This window comes from Synchytrium microbalum (assembly GCF_006535985.1).
Source record: "Synchytrium microbalum strain JEL517 chromosome Unknown SmJEL517_scf0069, whole genome shotgun sequence".
NCBI classification, from domain to species: domain Eukaryota; kingdom Fungi; phylum Chytridiomycota; class Chytridiomycetes; order Synchytriales; family Synchytriaceae; genus Synchytrium; species Synchytrium microbalum.
The window spans coordinates 27,759-40,435 of NW_022158418.1; the positions used below are offsets into that span (position 1 = coordinate 27,759).

Here is a 12,677-nt window from a genome sequence, read left to right on the forward strand (position 1 = left end):
TTTCCTCGTAGGAATTCACCGGCTCCATGCCTAATACAGCTCAAACGAATTACTTCTACAGAGCATACCCCGACCATACAAGATACGCATACTTTGATACTGGTTCTGCTACTGCGACAACCAGTCATATATACGGCGTGGATTGGAACGCTGACCGAATAATATGGTCGATTGATGGAGTGGCCAAAAGGACTCTGAATTCATCGGGTTCCTACGCGGCTGAGGTTGGTGGAAACCTCTACCCTGTCACGCCAATGAGGGTTCAAATTGGCATCTGGTAAAGTCCTCAAAATCGAGCTGTTTAATAAGACTTCCACGGGCGGGACGTTAACGTACCTTTGACGACTAGGGATGGTTGTGATGATCCTTCGGGTGGATCGAATGGAACGCGAAAGTATGAAGTCTAAAGGTGAACCAGATTAAGCGTGATGTTGACTCTCTGATTCATTTCTAGTTGGGCATGCGGTTCTAGTACGGCATACATCCCCTGGACAAGTGCGCCATACTCTACTACTGGTGCTTACGCTACAATCAATTATGTCAAGATTCAGGTATGAAATCAAAGTCACATGTACAATCACAACAGGCACAAGGTAGCGGTATTGACTTCACTATAATCATGCATATATAGTGTGCGGGAGACGCTGCACCAACAGCTGTACCCGTCAGAAACGGCACATATTCGAAACCCAACCCCACCGATCCACCACTACTGAACGCTCTCTACGGAGCATCTTCGACTCCAACCACGTCTGTCTCACCCACTCCGTCATCGGGAACTGTTGCTACAACGTCGTCGTCAGGCTTTGCAACGCTCTCTACCCCAGCAATTGCGGGAATCGCAGCTGGTGTTGGCGTCACATTATTGATTTTGGTCCCATGGTATGTCATTGATTCTCCTTCATGTTTTGACGCTCATTTGGTTGTCAGCTTGGAAATTTACAAGTTGTCTTACAAAACAGGTTGATAATACGAGCACGAAGGAAGAAGACACTGTCTGATGATTCATCTGTTGGATCGATGGATCAATCCCGAATGCAGAATTCTCGTACGGATCCGTATGCATCAAAGATGCAGAGTGATGCATCGTATGACCCTGTGAAAAAGCCTGAACCTGTGCATAATGTTGCAATGGTGTGTACTCTGTTTCCTGTTTTGGTTAGCAAATGGTCATGTCTAAACGTCCTCTCTTGCTCGATAACAGAATCCATCAGCTGGATACGCTGCACAGCAAGGGTACGCGCCGGCCGCGTACAACCGAAGCGCGGCTATAGCACAACAGCAACAATTGCAACAACAACAAATGCATCAGCAACGACAGCTGCAAATGAACCAGATGTCACAACAACAGCAGCTAGTATCCATGGGTGCTGTTGCACCAATACCAGTGTCTGCAGCATTAGCTGCACCACAGAATATACATTTAGCTCTAGGTGATTATGGGCCAAGTGCAGAGAATCCTGAAGCCATCAGAATCGCTGTTGGGCAACGGGTTCATGTAATTCAAAACACCAGCGCAGACTGGGTATGGGGTGTGAATCTGGATAGTGGCGATAGAAGGAATGGATGGATACCAGCGGCTTACTTGAGACCTTTATGAGGGTCAAGTACTCGCAAACTGTTTTTGAGAATGAGGGGAGTGTATAAAGTTTGGAACGTTTTTGCATTTGAACTTTTGTAGGGTGTTTCACGAATCTCGTTTGAGTTATGTGTTTCATATTTTAGAACTCATCTAATATAAATATTAACCTCTCAAAACGAACATCGATGTGTTTTGAGTTGGTGTTGCTAGTTCTTGGCTGTATTGGCGAAACACCAATATCAGCACGAAACTTTTCGCATAGGCGAAACCAGCCAACGTGTTATATCAGAATTTCAAAGTTCATTTATTCGTGTTCTCAGAGATATAGATCCTCATTCTCCTAGGTGTTTCTCGTTTTTTCAAGTTTTTGGAGTTGATGGCTTTGAAAACTTAAAAATGTTGATTGATGGCGACAGTGAAGGATTGCGTTTAGCAGTAAGTAACACACGACGGCCAGCACACACAATTGCGACTGAATGACGCTTTTTATCATCACATTTCGTCTTGTCTTCGCAATCAGTCAAGGATTTAAACCAACAACAATTCAACTTTCTTCAAATACTCTCAACAAGACTTCAAACGTACTTGCCCACCGTCTACCAAAGCAACTCGTAAATCAATCACAAAATGGTGGTCCCAACAACTCAAGATCGTGTCCAAGTCCACGTTCCTTCAGCAAGAAAAACATTGGTTCAAACTGGTCCAAAATCTCAAGGACTTGACTATACTCCAGCTCGTGGTCTACGAGTACAGCCCAAGAAATATTCTGGCTCTTTGGATCAGTTTGAGAGCTTCAAACCTACACCCAATATTGGACTTGAATTCAAGGACTTGCAACTTGCTAACTTGAGTGACCGTCAGGTACGTTGCTTGATACTTGTTGGAATTGAGTGTGATTTGGTGTATTGTATTGTACTGACTGTTTCGACCCTTTAGATCGAGGACTTGAGCATCTTGGTCTCTCAATATGGAGTCGTATTCTTACGTGCTCAAAGCATTACTGCTGAGCAGCAATTGGAATTTGGTCGCAAAATTGGTATGACTTGTTTGCTGTTGTAAGATGGATTCTCAGGAGTCTCATGTCCCAACACAATTCTCAACCTCAATTTAGCAACTCCCAAGGGAACGCTTCACGTTCACCCCTTGACTTTCAAGACTACTGGTTCCGCTCTTGATGAAATCAGTGTGATTTCGAACGAGTTGCCTTCAAAGGAATACTCTGATGACGGGCCTGCATCAGACGGATGGCATGCCGAGTATGTCTTCATACTTATTTGCCATCACTAATACCGAATCAGCATTAACATCTCAAAATCATTTAGCATCACTTTCGAAAAGACACCTTCCAACTATGCAGCCCTGCAAATTAATGACGGTCCTGAAACTGGTGGTGATACTCTGTTCAGTTCTGGTAAGATTTCAAAGGATACCAAATCAGGAAATCATCATCTTCATCCTCGTTGACCAATCTCACACTCTAATCTCAGGCTATGCTGCCTATGACCGACTTTCAGCTCCATTGAAGAAATTCTTGGAAGGCTTGACTGCCATTCATAACGCCGACTTTTTCAAGAATGTGGCTAGTGAACGTGGTTCTGAGATTCGTACTGATCGTGGCGCTGACAATACTGGGTTTGACTTGACTGCTGTACATCCCGTTGTTCGAACCAATCCTGTGACTGGATGGAAGTCACTCTTTGGTGAGCTTCGCTCGTCGAAGTGTCTTGCTTGGTCGTTTGATGAACTACACATAACTAAAACTCTCGCTCATATAGTCAACAAGGGCTTCACCAAGAAGATTGTCGAGCTACGAAAGGATGAATCTGACGCCGTCTTGGCTTACTTGTTTAACCACATTGCCGGTGGTCATGACTTTAACGTTCGATTCAAGTGGGGAACAGGTGATATCGCCATCTGGGTAAGCTACTGGTGTCTGCTTTGGCCCGATATCATCGACGCAATATGCTCAGAACTTTGAATCATTCTAGGACAACCGAAGTGTCTTCCATACTGCTACCAAGGACTTTGACCCAAGCATTCTTCGTCGTGGTAACCGTGTGGTTCCTTTAGGAGAGAAGGTATGCAATCAAGTTAACAGCCACTTTAAGACCTTGTGGTTGATTCTTAGCCCACTTTCGCTCTCTTTAGCCATACTTTGACCCATCGTCTTCATCGAGGTCTGAATCTATCAGAGTCTCCAAGCTGTGACGAATGGGGAAGTCACAGAGATTAGTAACAAGCATATACCCACAACCACATTCAAGTATCTTTAGCCACAAAAATAAAATCTGTTTCCTACATCAATCTTGCCCAGGGTGTAAAGCGATTTGGATCGTTCAATGTTCAAATTGTGCGTTGAATTTACATCGGTTATGCACCATAAAAGATGAAATGTTCCTTTTTTGGCTTCAGTTTTTTGATCTTGCTCCAACTGCGTCTTTTTAACACTCTGATAAAACTTGAAAGTTGATGCAGTGGGGATGGGTGGTATGCCGAGTAGAAGTAACTGCTCTAACCCAACTTGTAAACGTGGTGAGGCGAAAGTTTCTGCTTCAATTCCAACTTCTATTGGTGCTAAAGTTAAACACATAATCAACTTCAATTCCAAGCTCTCATAAAAAATCAAGTTGGCAACAGGCCACAGCAGTACGACAGTGTTCAGTTAGTGGAGGTTAGTACGACAGAATGTACGATCATAAATGCATCATTGGCACACACGAATTCCTTCCCCGTAAACAAGGGGATCGCTTTTTCTCACCAAAACACATACTTGTTTTGGATCATAGCCCAAGCGGTAGAGGGGCGTCGGTGAGTATGTATGGATTGCGGACGAACACGTTGTTACCTGGAATCTTACCCCCTCTTTTTGCAAAGTTCTTGATGTTGATTGTTGGTTGTGTGGATGTGGATGGGCATTACTTGCAAGAAGAGAGTGACCAAAATCCTGATGAGAGTGGAGTAGAGCGCTCCGGATACAATAGATGTTGAGCCATCCAGCTATCTAAGAGACGCAAAGGTGTTGGCTTGTTAGTATTGTTCAAAAATCCAACATGCGGCAATTGCAAGTTGACAAGACAGGACAAGACAATTGCCCTACCAGAACGCTGATATGCACACAGCACCCTATTTAGTATCTATATATCACAGATCTACGCTGTAAACCCCCTCCCTGATTGTGTCTGGTTTGCATATTAGGAATTTGTCGAGGGCAAACAATTAAATATTAGTTTATTTTGGGCGTGGGAGGCAATATATGGAAGGCTGAGGAAGAACATGTAACACGTGTGGAAATACGTTTTCAATTGAATGGATGTCCTTTGTCGCGTCCATTAATGGCGACTAGCTCAAATAGAACGTAAAACTGTTGGTTTGCTACGGGATCAAAGAACCCAAGCTGAAAAGGCAGACTGGACGCCTTTGAACGATTACTCCAGCGTCAATTCGCGAAGGTCATGTGATTTCCCGTCCGTCAGTTGTGGAATTGCAACTTACATGGTTGGTATGCAATATGTAAAACCTTTGGTAAGGCTGAGTTTGATGTTTTCTCGCATTCTGAAAAGCTACTACTGTTATTTCGTCGAATGCTTCGGCAGTATCTACTACTTCTGGAGAATCATCAACTGTCGCTGTGGGGGTGAGCTTTTCATTTCAGCGAGTTTCAGCCGCCACCTGGAGTGCTGGATCTCGAATCACATATCACGATGAATGCAATGTCGTATTTGATCCGTCTATTGGATTTCACATTGCTTCTGCACACAGAGATTTGCCTCAAATCTTGCCACGATTCTCTGCAGCAATACCAGCGTGTGCAGCTGGACAAACATCAACGAAATATAGCCTTTCGTGATTTTGAACGTCTTGCGGACACGATCACAACGCCATCAGCATCTTTATTAGGCAACGAGTTCAAAACACCAGTGCAGTGCAGTCCGGTTTGAAGTGTGAATCCGGATAGGAGGAACCGGTGGCTAGCAGCAGCCTACGTGAGAATTATAGGAGGGACAGCACTCGTACTGTTTGGACTGATGGTGCCATAAAATCAAGTTTTTGCAGGCAACGTTTTCGACGATCTGTTGCTACTTCGAGTATGTCTTTTACAATTTAGGCCTCATGCATGCAATACAGCTCTATAAAAGCAAAATCGATTTAATATTGGAGTGCTCTCCTCGTCTTTCGTGTTGGGATTGTGCTCTGCAGGACCAAAATCATCAAGACGAAAGTTTGAGCATTTTTCGAAATCCAGGGAAGCAGGACACAGTTTGTCTATCACATTTCATGTATTGATGGTTTCAAATAGCTCTCCTCGTCGCGTTCTCTCCCCAGCTCTGCATCTCTCATTTTCAGAGTTGATGGCTTTGCGAACTCAAAATGTTGCGATAGCAAATGGTGTGTTCAGTAAGTGACACATACGGACGGCAACCACACACAATTGCGTATAAAGTTCCCTTAATGACGCTTTAGCATCACATTTCGTCTTGACTTCGCAATCACGGTGAGGATTTAAACCAACAACAATTACAAACTTTCTCAAACAATCCCAACCAACAACTTGCCAAGTAGCTGCCCCTCCACTTAAATCTTCCATACCGACTCGAAAAATGACTATCGTATCAACAACTACAGACCGTGTCAGCCTTCCTTCGGCGCGAAAGACCGTTGCTCAAACTGGCCCTAAATCCCAAGGAATTAACTATACTCCTGCTCGTGGTTTACGAGTACAGCCTAAGAAGTACTCTGGCTCTTTGGACCAATTCGAGAGTTTCCAGCCTACACCCAACATTGGACTTGAATTCAAGGACTTGCAGCTTGCTAACTTGAGTGACCGTCAGGTACGTTGCTTGATACTGGTTGGAATTGAGTGTGATTTGGTTTATTGTATTGACTGTTCCAACGCTGTAGATCGAGGACCTGAGCATCTTGGTTTCTCAATACGGAGTAGTCTTCTTACGTGCTCAAAGCATTACTGCTGAGCAACAATTGGAGTTTGGCCGTAAAATTGGTATGAGTTTCGTTGGAGTAGTTTGGATTTGCATCATCTTCTAACAAAGCGTCCTCCTTCGTCATTTGTAGCCTCGCCAAAGGGAACACTTCACGTCCATCCCTTGACCTTCAAGACTACTGGTTCCGCTCTTGATGAAATCAGCGTGATTTCAAATGAATTGCCTTCCAAAGAATACTCTGATGATGCTCCAGCAGCCGATGGATGGCACGCCGAGTATGTTTTCCTACGTCTTGACCATAAAGCATCATCATTAACACTCCCAAATAACTTAGCATCACTTTCGAGAAGACTCCATCCAACTATGCAGCTCTGCAAATCAATGACGGTCCGGAAACTGGTGGAGATACTCTGTTCAGTTCCGGTAAGAAAAGCGTGGTGTCGAATGGCCTACCACTATTGAATCATCATTGTGACTGACACTGCTACATTTCTCCTTGTAGGCTATGCTGCTTATGATCGATTGTCTGCTCCATTAAAAAAATTCTTGGAAGGCTTGACTGCAATCCACAATGCCGACTTCTTCAACAATATTGCTGGGGAACGTGGTTCTGAAATTCGTACTGATCGCGGTGCCGACAATACGGGTCTTAATTTGACGGCCGTACATCCAGTCATTCGGACGAATCCTGTTACTGGCTGGAAGTCTATTTTTGGTGAGTTCGTTGTCAAGTTAGTGCTTTACTGGTCGACTGGTTGAAAATCATGTGTCTAAAATGGTTCTTCCCCTGCAATGTAGTAAACAAGGTTTTCACCAAGAAGATTGTCGAGCTACGAAAAGATGAATCTGATGCTGTCTTGGCCTACTTGCACAATCACATTGCCGGGGGTCACGACTTCAACGTCCGATTCAAGTGGGGCCCTGGTGATATTGCTATCTGGGTAAGCTTCTGATGCGTCGTTTGGTCAACATTTTTGTATACCAACACTCTCAAAAAATCCTAGGACAACCGAAGTGTCTTCCATACTGCTACCAAGGACTTTGACCCTAGCATTCTCCGTCGTGGTAACCGTGTGGTTCCATTGGGAGAGAAGGTAAGAAGACAAATTTACAGCCACTTCAGCAACAATTGTGACCGATTGTTGACATTGTTTCGATTTCTGTAGCCATACTTTGATCCAGCTTCTTCATCGAGGACGGAATCTATCAGAGTTTCAAAGCTGTAACAAATAAGAGTGCCGAGTAGTTTGTAGAAGTATATACCAGCAAAATCACAATGAAATATCTTTAGCCAAACAAACAACTTTAACGGAAAACAGCGGAATCAAACATTCGAAAACGCATGTCCACAAATCGTACGTCGGATTCCCATCAAGGACACAACAGAGAATGTGGTAGTTATGATAACCAGCCTTGTTTGGTTTGAATCCTTGACTGACTTTGTTCCAATTGCGTCGTGACATGATCACCAAAATCGAATTGATTTCAGAGATGGAGCAACCACCAGCCGTAGAAGCAGAGACGACTACTATTGATTCATTGGCGCCCGAGCTTCTAATAGGTGTATTCAAGTACTTGACGGGAAAGCCTAGAGAGCTTGGATTAATTGCTCGAGTCTGGTAATTTGAAGTTTGATTTAAGCTTTTCGAACTAAACTGAAACGTTCCTGTGAGAAATAACCAATTAATTTGAATTCCTAGTCGAAAATGGCATGATATCATTGAGCTTGACGACCTGTAAGCCTCTTCCTTGTGCGAGAACTGTTAACATTAAAGTTTTGGTGTTGTATTTGTTGCAACCTTGGTTGCGACCATACTGCGAAGTCCTTCGAGACGTTTGCCGCTGCTCCATGTGGTGTTTTCTCATGATGTTGATGTTGTGACTGTCATTTACTCAACTATTTCGTCTATATCTACAGGTGGAGAGTCGTCAACCGCATCTCTGAAGTCGAAGTTGACACAGAAACCACTGAAAAAGCTTCCTACGAGCAACACTATCGCAAATATTGGCACGTACTAGACGAGTACCCCATCATCAAATCATCTATCAGAGGACTCAGGACTCAGGTGCAACGATTATTACCTCACATGCGATGGAGGCCTGCCACCAGACTAGACTATAATGCTTACAATCAAGGTCCTGAAATCCTCCATGTATTCGCTCGAAGGCAGTCAACTGTGCTTGAAACAGCCATAGCTTCGTTTGACGAACAGTCTTCACCGATACGCCAAGTGATGCTGTTTTATCATTTGAGCGACTTTCAGCCGCCACCTGGTGTGCTTGGATCGCGAGTCACGTACAATGACGCCGAGTTAGTGTCTTTCTTGAATCCGCCATTCGCTCCGACATTCCCTTTGCAGCCAGGATCACATCTATACGAAATCGAAGAGAGTCCCAATGTTGTTGGGTCGTATCTTCCTTTGACTTTTGCCAAGGGACGTCGTTCAAAGGTGGGCAGCGTATTCATCAATGAGTTGCCGTTTTCGTTTGTTGCTTATCAACGCCTTTGTAGGCCCTTCATATCCTGGTAAATGTTGGTACAAAGGAGGCATGTAAATTTAATGGCCATATTGTCGAAACGCCCCTAATATTTGGAAACATTCAAGTCCCGATGGTCTTTAAAGCTCCTTCGTTTGCTGTATTTTTGAAAGAGTGAGATTGACCTGTATTTGATCTCTCGTTCCTCCTTGATATTCATACACATTTCAATCACAGATACGTCGCAAGCCTTGAAGATGGAGCATTTGGAGTGGCAAACTATCCAGAAGGAATCGGCCCAAGAATCAATCTATTTCCTACTCGGGGCGCTGGAACATCTGTTGCCATAAGCCATGGTCTCAAGGTCAGGGCTTCCAGCGTATTTGTCGCTGAACAATGGAGACCGAATGGTGAACATATATATTCGTATGAGCTCAGCATAGAGTTCATACCAGAGCAATGTCATATTGAATCACCCCAGCTTCAGCGTCGAAGATGGAATATCGAATATGATGATGGGTCTGTGGAACCTGTTGAAGGGCCGGGTGTCGTTGGCTTGTTTCCTATATTCACACGTAAGACTTTCTGAATGCAGTCGTTGAGTTGAGCACCCTCAACTTACTACTTCTCCTTGTAGCATCCAACCGACACTTTGCTTATAGTAGTTACTGTGCTGCTAAAGTGAATGATTTGGGAGAGCTTGTTTTACCCAGATGCATGGATGGGTAAACGCTGTTGTGGAAATTTATTTCTTGGAATGCAATGTTCATTACTGACACGAATGGTTCTTTCTTCGTGTAGGGAAATTACTTTTACCAGGAAGAATCTGCCTGATGGTGAATCGTTTGAAGTAGAGATTGCAACTTTCTACTTTCAGCACCCTCAATTTGTTGGATGCAAGAGTATATAAAGTGATGTTATTCGTGTGCAATTATGATAAACGATAAACGAACCCAATATAACAAATAAACGAATGATGGCGTCCATGATGTTTGGTGATTCTGTGTTGGTCGTTGGTCATGAGCTGACTAGGTCAGGAGGTATGCTTCAATTTTGATCCTGGACAGATCGGCATAGATCAAGGATCCAGCTGCATTGATATCTGCATCAGTAATAATTTATCACAGTGTCCTCATTGAAAGATGTCCTCCTCATCGTCTGCTGCCTTCACTCCTATGAGCACGGCACCGCCGTTCAAGTTTCCTGCCCCTCTTATACCGGTAAGGATGTGGACCCTTTAAAAGTCATTTTACAATGCAATTTCTGCTACTTCCTACGGTGCCTCCCGCTGCAACGTGCTTGAAACCCACGCATTTACACTCCATTTTCTTTCAGACGCCAACGTACAGGAGACGGCATGCCGTCGATGTTTCAACCGCCATGTCAACGGCCACTAGTCCTCACTCGAAAAATAACTCCGGAATCCCGTCTCCTGACTCTGACTCTGAGCAGCCGCTTCGAGCAATGTCATTCCATCAAAGTGATATTCAAAACTCTCTACCCATGCCACAACTTGAGGATCCAAAAGTCGATTACCTCAAATTGATACTCAACGCACGTGTCTACGATGTCGCTATCGAGTCGCCTTTGCAAATGGCTAAAAAGCTATCTGCAAAACTCGGGGTTAGTCAGATTTGACACTTTTTCTTATACAAGTAGCGATTTCTAACAGTGGCATATCTCTATAGAATCTCGTGTATGTCAAGAGAGAAGATCTGCAGCCTATCTTCAGCTTCAAACTACGGGGAGCGTATAACAGAATGTATCAACTATCACCACTTGAACGGGAAAAGGGCATAATAGCCGCATCGGCAGGGAATCATGCTCAGGGAGTCGCTATTGGTTTGTACTCATAAGTCTCAAGTTTAGCAATTTCTTTATTTATAACTGCAATTTTAGCTGCTCAGAAGCTGGGAATCAAGGCTACAGTGGTCATGCCAAAGTTTGCGCCTGATATTAAAGTGGAGAATGTACGCCGTTTGGGTGCACAAGTGATTCTACACGGAAACGACTTTGACGAGGCCAAGAGGGAGTGTATGCGGCTGAGAGAAGAGCAAGGGCTCACGTTTATCCCACCGTTTGACGATAAGTGTAAGCTCCAAAATAGGGTTGCATACAGGAGTCGTGCTACATCCGCTAATATAAACACGTTTTGAAATGCAGATGTAATCGCGGGAGCGGGTACCGTTGGAGTAGAGATATTACGCCAGTTGAAACAGGATCGTCTGGATGCTATCTTTGTCTGTTGCGGTAAGATTGTTCATGATTTTCCCTCGTCTTCAATAACCCTAACTAATTCTTTCTCTCCTAAACAGGTGGAGGAGGCCTTCTCGCTGGTATAGCTGCATTTGTAAAACGCATCCGTCCTGAAGTTCGAGTTATAGGGGTCAATACTGTTGACTCTGACAGCATGTATGTTGCTACTCTATTTGTTCATACTAGTTCCCTACCTCTCCAACTAAACACACTTTCCAGGACTCAATCGCTGATCCAGGGACACCCAGTTGAACTTAAAGAGACTGGATTATTTGCTGATGGTACCAGCGTCCGGCTGGTTGGTCAAGAAACATTCAGGATCTGTCAAGAGGTACTAAATTCTCGACGGATTTGTCGTATTTATCGATTCTCAAACGTCTCCTTTTAGTTTGTGGATGATATGATATCTGTAAACAACGACGAAATCTGTTCCGCTATACGTGACTGTTTCGAAGACACTCGGTCTATTCTGGAACCGGCAGGAGCGCAGGGTTTAGCTGGTTGTGTTAAATTTGTACAGGAGCATCCCGAAATCAAAGATGGGGTTTTCGTTGTCGTCGCATCGGGAGCCAATATGAACTTTGATCGACTAAGATTTGTTGCTGAACGAGCGAAACTGGGAGATGGAAAAGAGGTATGGCTAGACACTTGAATTGATTACATTCAATTGTATTGATTGAATGTTTTTTGGCATGTTCCATAGGTGTTGATTTCGGCAATAATTCCTGAACGGCCCGGCACATTCTTGAAGCTCTTTAACTGTATCCACCCTCGAGTCATTACTGAGTTTTCATACAGATTCAATGGTATGCACCTCTTCGTCTTAAGCAACAAGCTGCCATATATAATTGAAGCCTTTTCTCCGAATCGCTTAGATCCAGAAAAGGCTCACGTGTACATGAGCTTTGAAGTACAAACACCCTCTGAGCTTCCTGAAATAATTCAATTGATTGAATCACAGGGAATGGAGGCTATTGATATCTCTCAAGATGAAATGGCGAAGAGCCATGCTCGATACATGGCAGGTGGCAGGAGTCAAACTGTGGGAGATGAACGAGTATTGAGGTTTAGCTGGAAGGAGAGGCCCGGCTCTTTAAAGAAATTCTTGAATGTGTTGGAGAATTCACGGTGGAATATGAGCATGTGGCATTATAGAAACCAGTAAGTACCGCGTAAAGAACCAAGGTCCGCAAAGGCCAGAGATTAACAACCTTATTCTTGGCTAGTGGTGCTGATGTCGCACGGCTTCTAGTTGGGGCGCAAGTTAAGCCCGAAGAGTTGGAAGAATGGACCAAGTTTATTGAAGGCCTTGGTTATCCTTACGTGGATGAATCGGACAGTGCTGTCTACAAGCACTTTATGCGTTGATGACGTTTACTAGACCGGTCTAACTTATATCTCCTTGTTCTCTCTGCTGATCT

The 12,677-nt window shown here is 44.0% G+C and overlaps 4 protein-coding genes across 4 annotated transcripts; all 4 read left to right on the plus strand.

The window, feature by feature from the left end:
* Positions 1-2,209: 2,209 nt before the first annotated feature.
* On the plus strand, positions 2,210-3,790 carry SmJEL517_g05975 (uncharacterized protein; the record flags this gene model as incomplete). Its single annotated transcript, XM_031171901.1, has 8 exons — positions 2,210-2,443; positions 2,519-2,618; positions 2,694-2,838; positions 2,905-2,993; positions 3,070-3,282; positions 3,358-3,500; positions 3,571-3,660; positions 3,731-3,790. 8 exons carry the CDS (start codon positions 2,210-2,212, stop codon positions 3,788-3,790), a joined length of 1,074 nt encoding a protein of 357 aa, XP_031022126.1.
* A 2,390-nt stretch (positions 3,791-6,180) lies between these two features.
* SmJEL517_g05976 (uncharacterized protein) lies at positions 6,181-7,748 on the plus strand (the record flags this gene model as incomplete). Its single annotated transcript, XM_031171902.1, has 8 exons — positions 6,181-6,411; positions 6,482-6,581; positions 6,653-6,797; positions 6,857-6,945; positions 7,025-7,237; positions 7,321-7,463; positions 7,527-7,616; positions 7,689-7,748. 8 exons carry the CDS (start codon positions 6,181-6,183, stop codon positions 7,746-7,748), a joined length of 1,071 nt encoding a protein of 356 aa, XP_031022127.1.
* Positions 7,749-8,013: 265 nt separating this feature from the next.
* On the plus strand, positions 8,014-9,910 carry SmJEL517_g05977 (uncharacterized protein; the record flags this gene model as incomplete). Its single annotated transcript, XM_031171903.1, has 7 exons — positions 8,014-8,141; positions 8,223-8,258; positions 8,441-8,972; positions 9,035-9,174; positions 9,238-9,575; positions 9,638-9,725; positions 9,802-9,910. 7 exons carry the CDS (start codon positions 8,014-8,016, stop codon positions 9,908-9,910), a joined length of 1,371 nt encoding a protein of 456 aa, XP_031022128.1.
* Positions 9,911-10,142: 232 nt separating this feature from the next.
* SmJEL517_g05978 (threonine ammonia-lyase) lies at positions 10,143-12,624 on the plus strand (the record flags this gene model as incomplete). Its single annotated transcript, XM_031171904.1, has 11 exons — positions 10,143-10,220; positions 10,336-10,623; positions 10,689-10,842; positions 10,900-11,091; positions 11,164-11,250; positions 11,316-11,412; positions 11,476-11,587; positions 11,645-11,890; positions 11,960-12,062; positions 12,132-12,417; positions 12,483-12,624. 11 exons carry the CDS (start codon positions 10,143-10,145, stop codon positions 12,622-12,624), a joined length of 1,785 nt encoding a protein of 594 aa, XP_031022129.1.
* Positions 12,625-12,677: the final 53 nt, after the last annotated feature.